Source organism: Eretmochelys imbricata, chromosome 6 (assembly GCF_965152235.1).
Source record: "Eretmochelys imbricata isolate rEreImb1 chromosome 6, rEreImb1.hap1, whole genome shotgun sequence".
NCBI lineage: Eukaryota > Metazoa > Chordata > Testudines > Cheloniidae > Eretmochelys > Eretmochelys imbricata.
In genome coordinates this window covers 65,503,299-65,522,716 of record NC_135577.1, presented here as the reverse complement: position 1 = coordinate 65,522,716, position 19,418 = coordinate 65,503,299, and the positions used below count along the sequence as shown (strand labels likewise).

At 44.2% G+C, this 19,418-nt stretch overlaps 1 protein-coding gene across 1 annotated transcript in view; it reads right to left on the bottom strand.

Annotated features, from left to right (window-relative positions):
* The window catches only part of SMOC1 (SPARC related modular calcium binding 1), a 122,127-nt gene that overhangs the window by 24,900 nt on the left and 77,809 nt on the right, over positions 1 to 19,418 (bottom strand). The window contains exon 8 of the mRNA XM_077819972.1: positions 1,870 to 2,062. Coding sequence (XP_077676098.1) covers positions 1,870 to 2,062 — 193 coding nt within the window. The remainder of the gene's footprint in view (positions 1 to 1,869; positions 2,063 to 19,418) is intronic.

The window sequence follows — 19,418 nt, the reverse complement described above, 5'->3', positions numbered from 1 at the left end:
CAAGAACATAAAGATTTCAATACAGAATCTGTTTCTGTATTGAAATCTGACTGCACATGAAGTTCTCTACTCTGAGAGCTTTCTAGATCAGTACTAGCCATGACAACGTAGGGTCAGACTATTTCTGGCCACTATATGGCTACACAAGGGTGGGGATAATGCAAGCCACTTTCTTCCCTGTTGTACCACTTGGTCAGTGGTAAGGGACAATGAACACAGGGATTGTATTTTTCTAACAGTCCAGGGCTGCATGCCAGCTCAAAGAGAGCAGGTATAGGGAGGAGGCAGGACCGTTCCTCCTCTGCATTGGCCATCTTTGCTGGCTGGACAGAAAAAAGAAGCATGCCGTACCACCCTGAAGGATGGGCAGCAGTAACATTCCCCCTGTGCAGTAAAGGACTCCTGAATTTCCTCCTGTGGGGACTCTGCTCCTCCATGATGCAGACATGTGCCTATCCAATGCAACTGAGCCCTTAGTGCGATAGTTCGTATCAGTGCTGTTAATCTCAACCTAAGCCACTGCCACCATCACTCAGGAAAACCAAGTTTCTAAGTGTTTCTAACTCAGTGGTGTTCTTTTCTTTGCAGATAAAAACCAGGCCCAGTCCTCAGAGAGAACCAGCCATTCTGAGCATTTCAAGTTGTAAAGTTCAGCTGTGTTTGAGCTGTGTGAGAGCGGTAAAGGTTCTTCAAGTGTAGTTTATATGGGAAGTGGTTGTTCACTTCACATTAACTCTCACATAGGTTACTGGATTCTGCAAAAAAAGAACTTAGAGCGAACATGGCATATTTGAGCCTGAAGGCAGCATTTGTCAGAACATTAAGAGCATGTGGAAACAGTGAATGATAATGAAAGCCTTGAGAAATCCCTAAGTTTGATGGGTGCTACTATAATATACATACATACATACATATACATATATATATATATATATACACACACACACACACGCTATAATACAGGTCCTTTCCTCTCGGCTTCACTGAGTCCAGTGCACACAACTGGAGTGAAAGATGTATTCTTCTCCACTTCAAGTACAGTACCCATCAGTGGGATTTTAAAAAGTGTGCATTCATGTGGGTAAACATACACATACATTCCATATGTGTGTTTCCTCTTCCTCTGCCCCTCACCCTTCAAGTAATAATACTTAGCACTCCTATAGCACTTTTCATCCCTAAGTCTCCCAGAGCTTTTCCGCTCTCATTAACCCCATTTTACAGATGGAGAAACTGAAGCAGAGAGAGGTGAAGTGACTTGACAGTGAGTCAGTGGCACAGCCAGGAACAGAACTAAGGTTTCCCAATTTCCACCCCCATGCTTCATTCACTAATCAAAAGATGCTTCCTTTGCTGAACTAATGGTAAAGACTAGAAAAGCAGAGTGTATGATAGAGGTAGGGAGATCCTTCTAGTATAGCTGTACTTCTGGGTTTAATTGTGTGTGTGTGTGTGTGTGTGTGTGTGTGTGTGTGTGTGTGTGTGTGTGTGTGTGTGTGTGTGTTAGAATTGTCCTTTCACCTTGCCCTATAGTTAAGCCCTGACAAGTTCAGTGCACATAACAGAAATGTGATACTAATTAGTCTATTCAGCTGTAGAAGGGACTGGGTCCAGGAAGAGGGGAAAATATTAAGAAAATATGAATAGTCATTTAGACAAGGAGGCTTAAGCACCCAACTCAGGCCCAACTGCATTGGTTGCTGACTGGAGCATTATCTACTGTTGTAAACAGGAATCTAGACTGCATAACTCTGGTGTGGCAATTCCCGGATTCTTTGGTTCCTTTGTTCTCTCTGAACTGGTGTCCTCTCCTTCATAGTTATTTCATGCTCCACCTTACAGGCCAGGTTCAAAGCAAGTTGCTCTCACCGTGTAGAAGTACCAGGCAAGGGGCGCCCTGTGTCCACCAGGACGCACCAGCAGTACCCCGTGGACTGATGACATTGCACTGGTTTGTACAGCCCGCCAGGAGCACACTCTGGGATGACAATACCCTCACGGGGGTTCTGCCTTGCCTCCTCCAAGGCACTCTGTCTCTCCTGGTCACAGGAGTGAACTTTCTCTGGAAAAGAAGGAAAAACAGAAACATCACCCTCTGCAACAAAACATGGCTTCAGGGCAACTCTCAGATCTCAGCATTCAGGATACTAGTCAGATCTGAGAATGCTAGATCTCTCTTCCTTCCCTAGGAAACTCCAGTATTCAAAAAGGAGTTTCCTAGCATGCACAAGGATCAGTGTTACATTCCGGACCTGAAATCCTCCTCCTAATAATGTCAGCCAGCCACTTGTGAAGAGGTGCACCAAACACATTTTCCACTCTGGCCATCAAAATGGCTAGGGCTGCTCCTGCTTTCAGTATGTCCTAGAGAGAGTGCATCTACTGCATACCCTGGGGGAACAGAGAGGAGGTCCAGCCCCATCACCCCTCCCTGGGGCATGAAAAGAGTGTGCTATTGCTTCCTTACTCCCCAGTATGTCCTAGGGAATGGAGAGGGCACCTAGGCTTCCCTTTCCCTACACAGTACACCCTGGGAGACTGGAGACAGGGCCTTGTCCCTCTCTGTCCTACTATACAGAAAAAAGGGCCTCCTTGTTGGCATCATCCACGAGGGAACAGATAAAACAGGTGATATGCACTAGGGAACAGACCATTTGGAAATGTCCCTTAGAGTCATCCAGGAATCTGGAACCTTCTGGTCCAAAGGTCAGGCTTCTATCACATGAGTTAAAGGACAAACTCATTTAGCTGGCAGATGTAGTAGGCTGCTGTAGTAGGACCAGCCACTAGAGAGGGGTGACACACACACTTTACAAACCTATAATATTAACAAACTATTTAACTGAAACAGTTGAGAAAAAAATTCTGTTTGTTGGAAGACAGCAGACACGTCCACCTGGCCTTTGACCTGAGGGCTGAGAAAATTGTTGCTTCAAGTTCTCTAGTCACCTAAGGAATCAAGAAAAAAGTGGAAGACAAGACTTGACATTCTTAAGGTTAAAAAAAAAGTAAAGTAGAGAACACCCCAATAAACTCTCTGGATTTTCTTAAAATATGTATCATGATAAAAAGTGTGGGGGGGACAAATGCTCCCCTCTTCCCTACCCCCTTTTGAGGGTCACTTTAAGAGGCCATATTGCCCCAAACCCTTTCCCATGCCAGAGATTACTTCAAGTTTTCAGTAAAGAAACTAACTCAGAACCCTGACAGGAAGTGTCTCAACCTGAACTTGCAGATGTTTTGATGGTCAGTTGGGACACACTGCATTACACAACTGTCTGCTCTTTTTGAGGGGCAGGTGGTGTCAACCACACAATTAGTCTGGCAGCTCTGAATGGAGTTATTTGGGCACAGATTGCTTTGGTTACCAGAGGCCAACTGGCCATTATTTATAATTGTAACATAGCAGCCAATGAAAAAGGTTCCAAGAGACCACAGATGTCCTCCATCCCAAGCATTTCAGATCCTCCTTGTGAACAAAAGACACTTGAACTTTGTCACACACGAATCCACACCAATGAGGTTTAACATAAGAGCCTTAACTATGTGCAAGTCTGACTCAACCAGAAATAAACATGATTGGCAAGGAGCGGCGGGGGGGGGGGGGGGGAATAAAATCAACACAACTGAAAGGGCTCAAGTCTCAGCTGATATTTAAGCTGACTTCACTTTGCTGACAGATTTCACGTCTTAAAAAAAAAATTGTGACTGTTCCTGAGCTGTATGCAGACAGAGGAGTCATTCAGTAAGAGGCCTGTGGGCTTCTGAACAAATCAATTACATCACAAGGGGCCAGCTTACTCAAGCTCCCTGCCTGACAGCAATGTACACCTGGGCCGTGGGGTGAGAGGGTAATTCATTTAGTTCGATGAAGCAAATAAGAGAGCCAGAATTCCATGCCTACGATCACCTCATTTTTGATTAATTCACTTTATTTAATAACCAAAAGAAAAAACTCCATTGAAGAGAAGTGCATTCCGCACATTTTTCTGTCCAAATCCCCAAAGCTTCCTCAGTGCACAAATTCTCGAGTCCTTGGAGTCTTGCAAAACTGGCACTAAAAGTGTCTTTTGAAAAAAAAAAAAAATACCAACGCTTTTTTTGGCCCTGCACAACAACTTGTTATAAATTAATCACTTTTCTTTTAATCAGCCATAGCCTTAGTTGACATATATGGAGTACTCTGTTAGTGTACATCACTGTGCATGTATATGCAGTGCAAATGTACATTCATATACACATACCTATGCTTGCATTATACCAGGGGCATTTAAAATCATTTTCTCTTTGGCCAGTATACTAACAGCAGAGATGTGGGGGAATGGATGGCCCAGGGAACTCCTAATAGTATCCAGGGCGGATTGATAATCACTACCATCTTATGGGTGTTTAATGGGGTATGGGTCCATCTACACAGCAAAAAAAAAGCCTCTCAGCAGCAACTCTCAGAGCCCCGGTCAACCAACTTGGACCTGGTCTACACTAGGGGGGATCAATCTAAGATACGCAACTTCAGCTACGAGAACAGCATCTACACTAGACAGGATAAATCGATCCCCGATAGATCCACCACTACCTACCGATCTGGCGGGTAGTGTGGACATGGCCTTGGACTCATGCGGGGGGGGGGGGGCGGCTATGAATAGCAGCGTTGATGTTTAGGCCCTGGGCTGGAGCCTGGACGCTGAAACTGTTGAAGTGGGAGGGTCTCAGAGCTTGGACTCCAACCCAAGCCTGAACCTCTACACAGCTATTTTTAGCCCCACAATACAAGCCCTGTGAAACCAAGTCAGTTGACCCGGGCTCTGAGACTTGCTGCCACAAAGTTTTTTGGGATTTTTGTTTGTTTGTTTTTTGCTTTGTAGACCTACCCAGTGAACTGAATTTGGCAGCCTTTGTTTAGTTCATGGCACATAGGCATCCATGTCACAATGAACACCATCATAATTGGCACTAATTGGTTCCTTGCTGTCTTTCTGCTGAGATTTCCTAGGACTGAACGGCCTATGGAGGCTCTAACCCAAGCCTGTCTAAACTAACAAATTGTGTAGCCATCACTCTCCACTATTGGTGAAAGCTGCGATGTAGGCAGGACTGCCGTAGTAATTTTACTACCATGCCTTCTAGAGCAGTGTTTCTCAGTGACCAGTCTGTGGGCCAGCGCTGGTCCCTGAGATCTCCCTGACACAGTTGAGGAAGGCAGCAAGCAGGCCCCTGAGAAAAACACTGATGAAAACACTAGAATCCTAGCTATATTTCAGCATCCATCATGGCATCACCGATGGTAAATTCTGACTATGAAGTTTGCTAATGCAGAAGAGGCCTTCTAGGAGTTTCCCTGAGACAAGTCTGAGGTGCTGCTCACTGGACGGAGGACTCCAGGGTCACTCTTTGGAATGACTTCCTTCTCAAGGGGTCGCTCTGGCACCTTTCACTAGTGCCAAATAATATTGTTGTAATTTTTTGAACTGGAGTTAACATTTAGGGCCTGATCCAATACCCACTGAAACCAATGGGAAGATTCCCAGTGACTTCACTGGAACTGGATCAGGCCCTCACTGTGCAGATTGTTTTTCTGGGAAACCATCTCACTGGCACCATATAATCTACGTGCAACATGTGACAGTGGCAGGGCATCTAGAAGGTATGGATAGAGGCTCTTTATCATTCGTACAAATCCATGAATAAAGATGGCATGCAAAACCCCACTCATGGCCACACATCTCTCTCTCTCTCTCTCTCACATAGCATTGTATATTATATACATAGATATGCATGTGCACACAAAAGTTTAGGTGCTGGCCCAGGTTTTAATCAGTTTTCTTCTGTTGTGTTGGATACTTTTGAAGGGCATCACAAGATTTTTAACATGGAAAAAATGTTTCTATAAAAATCATATATGGAAAGGTCATGCTGACCTGAGCCCTTCGGTATGATTTTTGGAAGTTTCAATGTTAAAAAATTACAAGATATACTTTGCAATTTAAATATTACATATATTTCAAAACAGTTTTTAAGTGTGGTATGGGGATGTGAGAGTAAGTAACTCAACTTCAGAGGCAAATCAACCAATTTGCAAGGAGTTGATGTTGGTTTAGTCGTGGGAGAGGAGAATGGGACAGTTGCAGGATAGCTGCTTCCTGTTGGGGGGAAATGTTTATCTAAATGCACGTAGTGATAACAGTTTACGTACAGGAACCCTACAAGTTTTTTCTTCCCTTTACTCTTAAACACTAGGATCTCACACCTGTGTACTGTCACCTCCCCAATTACACCACAGCTGTGAAATAGGACTTATTTATTAGCAGGTGGTGGCATTTTTGCTATATCTGTTAAATAAATACGTCCTCAGGTTTCATCTTTAATACTTTCATTAGCCGTGAACAGAATTTGCAAGTGATACAAAATTGTGAAGAGCTGCCAACACCTGCAAAAACAGATAAAACAAACAAACAAAAATACTCAGTGCCATATCTAGACACTCAGAGTCACAACAGTGGCTGATGGCTAGATAAATAAGAATGGATAGATGTCCAAAAAAATTAGAAAATTAAATTCAAGTTGGATAAATATATGAAGGGCAAACAATCAAACATTTTCTGGGAAGTAGTCTCTTAAAAAGCAGTATTGTAATAGAGAATTCAGTGCAATGTGTTAGCAAAAAAAAGGATCACTGCTATTTGGAGTTAGATACATGGATGCAGTGTGCCACAGAGCAGGAAGGCACTTAAGCACTTGTGAGACCTCTCCTTAGCTAGCGTAAATTGGCACAGCTCAGTTGACTTCATTGGTTTACACCAACTGATGATCTGACCTACTGTGCTCATTTCTAGGCACTCTGTTACAAGAGACATGTGGAATTCAGAAAGCGACAGCGATTAAGGGGTTAGGTGGATTGATTTATGAGGAAAGATTGAGAAAACTAAGCATGGTATTTTCAGAAGCCCTCAGCATTAGCCAAACTCCATTCTTATTTAGATCAATAGGCGTTTTACCGTTGACTTCAACAGGGACAGAATTAGATGGATGTTGAGGGCTTCTGAAAATCCTATTCTAAATATGTGTAACTTCCACAAACGGTAATAACTAGGGGCTATGACAACCAGTTATAAGAGCATTAACACCACTAATGGAAAGGAATTGTTTAGACTAGTCCAAATCCCTAACGCAGAGTAATGGAAAACTAGTACAACAATAATTTATACTTCTACAGCACTTTCCACCCAAGGATTTCAAAGAGCTTTACAGATGTTGCATGAATTAGCCTGAGACCTCCCTGAAGTAGCGAGCAGAACGATTCCTCTTTTATAGAAGAGGAAACTGAGGCACAGAGGGTGTAAGTGATATGGCCATGGTTACACAGAAAGTTGGGGACAAAGCCCAGGTTAAAATTCAGATCTCCTGGGTTCCGGTCCTGCACTTTAACCATAAGGCCAAGCTTGCTCTTATCATCAGGACTAGAGAACGTAGGCCGGAGGAGTTCCCTGATGGCCAGTTCTGTTAGAGTAAGGAACAGTTCCACTGAGGGAAATGGTGGACTCTCCGTTGCTTGAGACATTTAGAAGTAGACTGGAGAAAGCACTTGTAGCTTGGTGGCTACAGCACAGTCACACTGACAACGAAGGTAAGATGTCTAAACAGATCTCCTGTATCTCTCAGATTTTTTATTTAGTGAACCTCCAAAGAAGTCATCTCGATCTAGGACAGTGGAATCTTTGGAATGCCAAATAAGCTGTGAGCCAGACGCCAGCTATAAAATTCATCAGCAGCCCGAAAAAGAAGCTTGTCTTCTTAATGAAGTGCAGGGTGTCTACAAGCATGACTCCCTACTTGAGTTAGCAGGAGTTATAGGCACCAAGAGGCAAAAAGGAAAAAGAAAGAAGAAAACCTTAAAACATGCATATATCTACAGTTAGTGAGAGAAGAGAATGTTGTGAGTTGATGGGAGCATGGCGAGTGAGAGGCTACCCAGGATCAACAATACTACTGTAACCATTTTAAGAAGAAAGACATCATGTTGTCCTATTTTCCGCTGTGACTTCTGACAACCGTCAGCAAAAAAGCCCACTAGCTCAGCCAAACTACTGCTGAGGAACAAAGCCTCTGGGAGTCAGCAAATCAAGATTGTATTACCCACTGACAGTGGGCGTGCGAGAGACAGTGAGCATGAGAGAGAGATTTTGTGTGTGTGTGTGTGTGTGTGTATGTGTGTGTGTGTGTTACGGGAGATACTGGCAGAAATCCATTTTAACTGTAGCTGCTCAGCTCTAAAATGCTAACTACTTGGTTTTTTGTTTGTTTTGTTTTTAAACTCTTGGCTACTTTTAAACACTCTTCAGAGCATTTTAAAAACTGGCATCTTCTGAAGCAATGAGCTACAGCAGGAGAGATGGGGACAGGACATCTCCTGTTGTGGCTTTTTTATTAAACAAATTTTCCCTGGCAATGATCTTTTGAGAGGTGCATCACCACATTCCTAGAGGTCTCGCTCTCTCACACATTGAGAAATGCACTGTCTGACACATATCTCCACACAGAAACCGAAGTGGACTGATGAGGTAAGGGACTCATCCACTGTCTAACTAGGCAGTTGATTATTAAAGAGCTGGGGAATTTGGTTATGCAAGGCAGTACTGGAGAAGAGCAAATGCCAAGGAGCACTAGTAGGATACATTACTGCTTAGATTCCTGCTCAAGGGGTAGATACTGTTTCACTAATGGTCAATAATTGAAACACCCCCCAAAGGCTTTCCCAGAATCTTGCTTTGTCATATAATCTCAGCAATAATTGCTTCTCCCTCTCTCTCTCGAGGGAGCAGGTGAGCTTTGGAAAGCAAACAGTCACTGAGGTCCAGTGGCTAAAACACAGGCCTGAAAAAAATTCAGGGTTTTATTCCCAGCTTGATGGAATGTGCATATGGATAATCACCTGAAGGAGATAATCAGGGTTTTATTCCTAGCTCTGCCACAGACTTGTTTGTGCGGTAAGTCACTGAAGACATCCATGCCTCAGTTTCCCCAGTGCTTATATGGCTCTTTTAGGTTAAGTTTATCAATTAAATTGCTTTGAGATCCTTGAATGAAAGGCACTAATATTAGGTCCTGTATTATTAGCTGCAATGGTAGCTCTGGTGCTAGTCAGCCAGCCATATTATCCAGACCCATCAGTTCCTACTAAAACAGATGAGAGGCCATGAGGAATGGGAGTAGACTGGTCACACAGCACAGGTCAGTATGCATTACCTGAAAGGTAAATCATTTGAGACAGGGTGATTCAAAGCATAACACTAGTTACCCAGATTCATGCCTACAGAACTGCTTCTTTTGGAGTGTTTTTGCTCTGCCTTGTAAGGTGCTTTTCTCCACAGACACATATGCCTGTGTGGTAACAGCAACATGCACCATCTTCTCTCTGGTTTGAGCACTAGGATTTCCTCATGCGCGGTTTCCCCTGACTTCTGCCTGCAGTCCAGCTCAAACCTGCAGGTTAAAATGCAAACAGAACCTGGAGGACCAGCTTCAGAATCACTTTGCAGAGCTGGTATTTGACTCACGGCCTACAGATAACCCATGGACAGAGGGACCAAACTCCATCGATAATGTGCTACCAGGCAAGAGATCAATGCTGAACTGTGGGTCAACTCAGTTAGAAATAGCACTTTTTTTTTACTTAAAAATTATATCTTGCCATGCCATTGTCACCTCGCTGCAAGATCTGCTACGAGACAGGGAGCTAAAAAGGAGTACAGCAGCTGCTGGTGGATGGGCTGAAAAGCAGAAACATGGCAGACTTGGAGCCAAGGTTCCTCATTTCTGTTTATACTCTGCCAATTTATGCTCAAATAAATCTGTTAGTCTCTAAGGTGCCACAAATCCTCCTTTTCTTTTTGCGGATACAGACTAACACGGCTGCTACTCTGAAACCTCTCATTTCTGTTTCTAGCTCTGCCATTGAGTCACTGGCCTTCAGCAAGTAAGGGCCTCTGTGCCTCAGTTTCCCTCTCTGTAAAATGGGAATAACATTTGCTCCTCTCAAAGAGAAGATTAATACATTGAGCCTGATTCTCATTTACACTTAAGCCCCTTTACACTGTTGAGGTAGAATCAAGAGGCCTTAAAGAGTAATGTGATGTAATTTACACTAACTCAAGGCTCTTTTAGAATGTCAGAGCAGTGCTAAGGAGGCTCAATGTAAGTGAGAAACAGATCAATTGTGGCGTATAGAGCACTGAACTTGTGGAAGAATAGGAGCCTTTCTGTCGAGCTATGACGCTCAGAAGCAATGGACCAGAGAAAAGGAAAATTCCATCCAGGAAGCAGTTTCAACACAAGTTGCTGCAGGTTTGCATCCCTTCTACTTCAAAGGCCAAACGGATTTTAAATAACCGGGGGTGCTGGCACACAAGGGCTGGCAGGCCTGCTAATGCAGCATGGTGAACAGTACTAGACACCACTCTGCAAAGCAGGGACTTGGGTGGAGGAGCAGAAACAACCTCTTCTGTTTTCTCAAAAAGCACAATACCAGCTGAGCAAATATAGGCCCTAGCTATAGTATAAATCTCTCCCCACCTCTTACTCATCAGCAGTACCACCACTGCAGCCTGTCTCAATCTTGGACAGTCAGCCTGAAAGAACATTCAGGGTTTATTTTATTTATTAAAGTAAAAAGAAATATTCCCTGCAGGTGTCCCCAGTGCACACAGTCAACTGTCCTTGCTTTGACTGTTAATCTCTCAGCGGACAACAAGGGGAAAAAGTTACTATATATACTGCATGCTGCAGAATTTTATCTGTTGATTTATTATGTTCAAAGTGCCTTGTAGCAGGTGGCACATTAGACTTAAATTATTCAGCAACACATTCTCCCCCACACACACATACTGCCCCCTATTGACATGACAGAGCTGCACTGAGTTATACTGCAGTGGTAACCAATTCTAACTTTATTCAACATACTGCGTAGCCCCTTAGACAGAAAACACCCGTCAGCAGAAGGGGTGAAACACTGTCTTGGGGATCAGGATAGACTTGCAGAAGGAGATTGCAGTTTCAGAGGCCAAAGTAGCAGCTAAGGAGCAGTGTGCTATTCGTGTGGGAATTAGCTGCTGCACGGCCGGGGAAGGGTCCTGCTGTGCAGGACTCCTAAATCCTGCAGGAGCAGAGTTCTGCTCTACTTGGATGGCAGCCATTTATTCCTGCAAGCCTACCCCACTTGCCTTCCAGACTGTGCTTAACCCCCTTCTGCTGCCCCAGTCACCCAGGCAAGCAGTCACACAGTCCTTGCAAACCTTCTAAAACAGCAGCCAGACAAGTTATGGAGTTAGAGGACAACAGGAAAATGACCACATTATTTTTATGCAGGCAGTGCATCATCCGGGCAAAAAGGTAAATTACAGCAACAATTTTGCCTGGCCACATAATCCTATTACACACAGGTTACCTATTACCCTGATTCAATTACAGCTCATTAGAGCTCTTTGGAAGTTGTTTGTGTCATCTTGTTGGTTTGATTGGATTAGATTAGTGGTTTATAGTACATAGAGATTGAGATGCTCTCTTAGATTCTAGACCCCTGAAGTCCCACCGCTTATACAGCCTAATATCCCTAATGGCAGTGGTAGGCCTGAACCAAAACCCCTGAGCTGCTGAAGTTCCCAAACTTTGTGGAAGTTTGGGAATGAGCTTCACAGCCAGCCTAGTTTTCATTTAGCACCTAGTGTGGTTGTATCTAAGCATTATCTCCACAATGGCCAAATGACAACCCTGAATCTGAACACCTCTGAACTGAGAAAACTTGGATCCAAATGCAGCTTGAACAATGCTTCAGGCCAGCTCCACTCAGATGATGTGTCAGACAGGAGATGGAAACAGAAGATTACTCCACTCCCTTTTGTCTATATAATTCCCCAACACCAAGTGGAAGTTTGTGGCATAGTTAACTCCCGATTGCCTCCTGGCCTACAGCTGAGCCATTTCTTCACTCCCCATTGCTTTCACTATTGAATCTTAGCTCCCTTTGCACAACTGAGGAATACACAACAAATCCTATTTGACTCTAATGAGAAGATGTGTGTTTCCACCCCAGCCTTTCAATATCCTGGGGAGAACCCCCCCATCCCTACCCCTCCTGCTCCCACACTTTTTGTTAGGAGCAGGAACTATTGTTGAAGAAAGTCACCTGCCTCTGCTGGCTGCACTGTGTAAGAATAGCATTTTCCCAAAAGTATTGGCGATAGGGGACATAGCTGTAGGGTGTCATGCAGGAAACTTGTTTTAAACGGATTCAGGCTAATTTGCGTTAAACATGGTTTGGCTGCCCACTGTGATGGCCACCTTTTGCATCTAGGGGTGCTTGTGTGTGCACATGTCTATGCACAGGCCAGGGTGTGCATGCATGAACGTGGGGGGGCAGACTAGTGTGTGTGTGTCATGCAGGGTACGTAATGCGTGTGCAGCAAGCCATAGGCATATGTATGTGCATGCGTGTCACTACTAAGGGACTTCTCCCTGCAGGTGCACAGAACCGCTTCAGTTGGGCACAGCCTTTGTAAAGCCAAACTCAGTTCTCCCCAACCTCCCCTTCTCTCTATGGGCCAGAAAGATCCCTGGACTAATCCCCTGGCCTCAGCAGAAGTTCCTCAAGAGAAGAATTTGACCCTCTTGTTTTTTGTTTTAACTGTAAATGGAAACCTGTGGGGGTTTAGCAAAGAGCTTTGCTCCAACTCCGTGTACCTCTCTGCTGCCCATCCTCCCCCCCCCCCACCTTCTCTCCAGCCCATTTTCTTTAACAGGCGGCTGTGGGGGTAGCAGTTATGACTGTGCCTAGAGTAATTTGTTTTCTTTCTTTGGGGGTAGAGGAGACGGAATTCTTTGGGAATGATTTATCACATGGCACTAAGGGGGAGCTTCATTTATTTGCCTAGCTGCATATGGTTTAGCACCTAGGATTGCAAACTGATTATTATACATTGTTATTTTTCCCACTTGTATACTTTGCACCTTTTCATAGAGCGGATTAACTGCTCCCCAGTGGCACATTATTTATGACTGTTTGCTGACAGACTGGCTCGGAAGGGTCCTGGCTCTAGACTCTTCCAGTGTGTCTCCCTCCTCGCCCCCCCTTCTCAGCCACTGCAGGTCTCGTGGAGGATCACACTTGCTAGTGATATATCACTCCAATTCTAACTTTAAATAGCATCTAGGTAAGAGACTCGGTGATGGAATCTGGATCCCTCTGGCAGCAGCCAAGAAAGGAACGTGTGATTGGACTGCAGCTGTAATGAGAGAGAGAGAGATGGATGTATGCACAGCCAGAAGAGCAGCTGCATATGCATGCACATACACAAACACACAATATTAGGGCTCGTCTACACTGTCAGTTTACAGCGCTGCAACTTTCTCGCTCAGGGAGGTAAAAAAAACACTCCCCTGAGCACCGCAAGTTTCAGTGCTGTAAAGTGCCAGTGTAGACAGTGCACCAGCGCTAGGAACACAGCTCCCAGCACTGGGAGCTAAGCCTCTCGTGGAGGTGGTTTGTGGGTTTTTTTTTTTTTTTTTTTTTAAGAGCACTGGGAGAGCTCTCTCCCAGCGCTCTGCCGTGGCCACAGTTTAAGCCACGTTCAGTGCTTTAGCGTTGCCAGTATAGACTAGCCCTTAGTGAAGAAGGCTGTTAGCTCTTAGGATATGTCTACACAGCATCTGGGAGGCGTAATTCCCATCTTGGGTAGACATGCTAGCTAGCACCTAAAAATAGCAGTGTGGATGCCATGGCATTGGTGGTGTCAGACTGGCTGTCTGGTACGTACCCTGGGCCATACTTGAGCTGCTAGCCCAAGCTGCGGCTACCCATGTCACTGTGGCCACACTGCATTTTTATTTTGCGCTAGCTTGAACATAACTAGTGCATGTTGGTCCACCCAAGCTGGGAATTGCACCTCCTCACTGCCGTGTAGACATACCCTCTGTTGTACCAAGCAGGGTGCACATAGCCTAGCTAAGGACACAAAAAAGCCAGAGGAAAAGGGCTACAATGTGTGTACAGGGGGTGGGACTGAGGAAACTCAATCCTCACCCCAAGGACTAGCAGACATGGCTCCCTGTTCCCCCCTTACGCAGGTATCTGGCCATTTGGAGCTGAACTTTGTAAAACAACCCAATCTCCACCTATGCACATGATGCCGCCACATTCCACCTCACCATGAAGCTCTGTGGAGACCAACTTGGAACATCTCCATGTTGCCCATGGGGGTGCACTATCCCCCTGCCCAGGGTCTCTACTGCTTTTGCTCCCTTGCACATGGCAAGATTTCACATGGCATCAGGGCTGGAAGCATCTACGAAAGATACTCTGAGCCTGATCTTTAAGGTAAATTAATTTTTAAAACTAACATATGAACAATACTATCCTAGTTTCTTTACACTTGTTTTTCACAGCTCATTTATAGCTTTGCTCTGTGCTGGAAGAGCTTCAAAAAGCAAAAAGTTGTATCAGTGGAAAGCAGTAGTAAAGGATGCCCAGATGGCCTTTGGCTGCCAGAGCAGAACAGAAAAACCCACATGGAACTGGCACACATCCAAGGAGCACGATTTAGAAATAAATAGCAAGATTCAAAAACACACTTGTCTTCAGCAGCTAACCTTAATATATTACTCATTCTTCCTTTCAGGTAACGTCATGTTCAAAACCCTGGTGATCGCAGAGTATTTACTTGAGACTACTGCTGGTTTTCCTAGAGCTGTTTATCTTTCCATGCATGAGCTCATCACATCACCCTGTGGTTTTCTTAAGAGTTGTCAGGATAGGTTGTTTACATGGTTAGAATCTCTCTCTAACCAAAATCAAGTCACTTACTAGCATGAATGGATTTGGAGAATGCCCAGCAAGGAGCAGCCTCAGTAGAGAGGAACACTCCTGAAAGGACAATTACTGGATTTATTTTCTTGAAAATAGAGGCGTTTTCAGGAATCGCCCCAGAGCAAAATTTGTAACAAACAGCAGGAGTATCCACGATAACATGTATGGGGTTATAATGCCGGGGGGAGGAGGGGGAAATGCAAGAAGAGCGGCCATCCATCTATATTTTAGAATCACAGCAGATAGCTTAAAAGGCCATTCTACACATTTTCCTGCAGTGGTTGAGAGAGACAGAAGTGCCATGTGTATTGGAGCATGTAACTGAGAGGCAGTGGGGTCTGGTAGATCAAGTTTGGAGCTAGGAGCCAGATAGTACCACCAAATCCTAACCCTAATTCAGCCACTGACTCTCTATTTTACCTCTGGCCACACACTTATCTTTCTGTACCTAGGTTTCCACTTCTGTAGAAGTGGGGTAATACCTACTTCACTTGGTTTCTGTAGTGGGAGGATTAGCTAGTTATTACTGTAAAGTGCTACACATTATATGAAAGTATTACGATATGTAGTATATGAGGAAGGTGAGGGAAGCAGAAAAAAGGTGGCTGTCAACTACTCAGTTACAGGTCCAGAAGCAGAACAAGACTTGAGGCCAGACTACTGCATCTGGAGATTTGTAACCAAGTCAGAAAGTGGGAAGATGCTAATGAAGGTGGTTTTGTTTGGAATTTGTTTGTAATGGGGAAAGCATTAACTGAGTGTCTATTGCTTTTATGAGTTCCCAGCTTCGCAGTTCATCCCCCAGCATGATCCTTTCATTTGTATATTTTATTTACATTGTATCACAGTCACCAACTGATGGGCGTTAAAAAGAAAGTCAGCAAGTTACTGAAGATTCTAACAGCTTCCTCTGAAGCATCTGACGTTGGCCAGCCAGAGAAAGGACACCACTATACAGACCACTGATCTGATCTGATCTGACATGACAATTCCTATGTTCCTACCATGATGAATGTGGAAATGCTACATTTCCGGGATGTCCAATGCCAATACAGACTGGAATGACACTTACCTCCTGTGAAACTGATTTTTACTTGAACCCTGTTCACTACTGAACATGTGGCTAAATGATTATTATGGGGGACATGAGAACTATGTAGAGGCATTTGAAGAATGTGAAGGAATGAAAGGCTGACTTAGGCTGGTACAACAAGGGAGAACCTGGAGCAATAAGAAGAAACAGAGATAAGAAATTTAGGCTAGATATCAGGAGAAACATCTGGAGGGTGAGTTCTATTAGAAGCCATGTCTACCTACAAGCCAGGGATGTGATTCCCAGCTCACTTAAAAAGAAAAGGAGGACTTGTGGCACCTTAGAGACGAACAAATTTATTTGAGCATAAGCTTTTGTGAGCTACAGCTCACTATTTGTTAGTCTCTAAGGTGCTACAAGTACTCCTTTTCTTTTTGCGAATACAGACTAACACGGCTGCTACGCGGAAACCAGCTCACTTAGACATTCATGCTAGCTCTCATCTGAGCTAGTGTAACACCAAAGAACCCCGGTCGTCGGCAGGTGGGATCGAACCTGGGAGCTCTGAAACTTAACATATGAGCCTCTAATGCATGAGCTAAAAGCCAAATGCCTCTTAGCTAAGGCTGTAGCAGACTCATTAATCTCCAAGTGGTCTATGTGCCACTAGAGGGAGACAGAGCACCAAACCCAGCAGGCATAGGTTACCTGAGCATGCGAAAAATAAGACCGACACAGTAGCACGGGCAGCAGCAGAAGCAGAGGTTTGCTGCCCCAGGTACAAACCTACCTGAACCCTGTGGGCCCACACCTGTGGGGTGGCTAGCCCATGCTGCTGCTGCCGCCACCACCTGGGCCACCCAGTTACAGTACTGTTGTTAGTGTACGAGTTCAGATGTCAACTAACCCAAGCATGTCGACCTAAGCTGGGAACCACACCCCTCGCTCGTAGTGTAGATGTAGCCAGAGAATGGAAGAGTCTCCCACGGGAAGTGGTGGAAGCTTTATTGCTGGAGGCATTTAAACTCCAACAGAAACATTACATACTGTAGAGAGGAAATATTCCCCGGCCTGGGGAGCAGATGACTTAGTAGACCTTCTCCACCTCTAACTTCAATGAGTCCATTAAAATACAGCAAGAAGATAGGTAAATTCTTATGTTGTCTTAATCTGAGGAGCTTTCGGCTCAGAAGCAATACAGCCAAGCCAATGCAGGAAAAACTGGCAACAAAACTTACCTTAACCTGTTAAAAACAAAAATACAATGAGAGAAAACGAAAACACTGTGCAATAAGATGTAAAACTGCCGTAAGCTAAAGTTATCAAAAGCATCCACTAATTTTGGATGCCCAATTTAAGACACATAAGTATCTCATCCTGGGCATCCAAAACACGTAAGCAATTAACCGTCATCATCTGTTCAGAAGAGTTCCTTATTAAGACTTAGCTCATATATAGTGCTTTCCTTCCATAGCTTCCAGATGCATACTGGATTATCCTTCAGTGTGTGTGACAAAAATCCAGAATAAAAAACACCATAAAAAACAGTAGGAAGGGAGCTGAGAGTGGTGTGTGAAATGTGTCAGCTGTTCCATAGCTGCTTTCATGATCCGGCCTTTACCGATGTCAGTAATTCGTTGTAGCGAACAGAGATGACTGCAGGTTTGTGTGGCACAGTGTGAAAAACGGAGCCTAGAATTAGCAGCTTTCCCCTCTTACATCAGTTACAAGGTATTATTGCAAGTACATCATATGGGGGCAATCAATTATGCTCAATGAGATTTTTAACAGCTCTTTTTGCCTTGCTGTGATAGTTGTCTTTTTTGTACTCATTTGAAATTCTCCAGCTGAGAGTTTATTTTTGGATTAGTAATGTGTGCCCATTACAATCTCTGGGCCCATTTGCAGTCATTAAAAAAAAAAATCACTAATTAAGAACAAAATGGACCAAGCGTAAGCTCACAAAAGGAACTCCTTCTCAAGCAACACTCCTTCTAACATAAGGCAGTTTCCTGAGGGAAAGGTTGTATAAATAGTGCTTGCAGCACGCTGGGTAGGTCAAAAGATCTATAGGGCCAAGCAAGAGTGGTAAGCAAATTCTAGAGTCAAAGACCCTCCTCTTCCCTACTGAGGATACCCATTTTTCACCCCACCCCCCCAAATTCAGATCTGGGAACTGGAAGCAAGAGTCTCTCATTTGAATCTCAGCTACCAGGAGTGTTGCATAAGGATACAGGTGGTTGCTAAGATAGCCAGGACCAAAATCATATAAGGCTTTACAGAGAAGAAAACACCACTTTGGATGACATCAGGAATAAATCGGTAGCCAGTAAAGTTCATGGAGCACAGGTGTGGTTTGCTCTGCATTTGAACCACCACTAAGCCAGCTGGCCAACACTTCTACAGCAGCTGAAGTTTCTGGGTGGCCTTCTAGGGTAATTCCATGTTGACCATGCTGCTGTAATTCAATCTTAGTTTATCCACATTGGCTAATTAAGTCTACTTTATTTCTGCCATTTAGCTCCGTATCACCTTCACTTTGTGATTGGGAGAAGGCAGAGAGAGGTTAAGTGAATTACTGAAGATCAGAGTCCTAGGCTAAACTAGGAATAAAAGCAAGAGACTGACACTAACAACTAGTTTAAACTGTCTCCACAAGTTACCTGGGGTTTGGGGGGGGGGGGGGGGGCGTTTGTTTACAGAAACAGTTCCAGGTATATTACTTGTCTCTTTACAGAAAGTGTGTGGATGGTGATAGCTATTTGTCAAACTTTAAATCAATATCCTGGTCATCTTCTAGCAGCTTCCTCCTGTCTGTCTTCCCAATTCCCATATCATTTCCCTCTAATCTACCCAAAAGATTCAGCAGATCAAATCATCAGCTTCACCCACGGGTCAGATCTCACTCCCCTCTTCAGATCTCTCACTCTCTACCTTAAGTTCTAGCTCTCCATTCTCACATCTCTGCACACCCAGACACCCCTTGGTGCCAACTGGTGGAGTACACAAGGATCTCCTGGGTCTGATGTCTCCAACATAGTGTGCCAAAGGGTGGCATGCAAGGTCTCTACCAACAGTCATTAATGCACTGGTTGTCCTAATCATTAGGAGAGACATGTATGGATGATATTTACAGAGTTAATTATCTAGATTTAAAACTATGTTCTTAAGATATGTAAGTTAAGGCAGGTCACCTGAAGGTGACAGACTCTGTTCAGGCAGGGGGTAGTAGACACTTATCTCCCCGGCTGACCATTGTGTCTTACACTGTACATGCATTTGCTAACAGGGAGCTAACAGCTAATCAAGGCTGACTTTGACAAGAGTTCATAAAATCTACAGGAAGGAACACACAATACGGAGGATGTCCTGTTTATGACAAAGATCAAAGAATTAGGCTGGTATATGAGAAGAATGTAGTGGGACACCAACTATCCTTCACCTAGGCCAGTGCTTCTCAAGCTATCTAATGTGAGAGATCAGCAAATTTTTTTTCCCCAATGTGCACGCAAACTGGCAGCCGATGGGTCG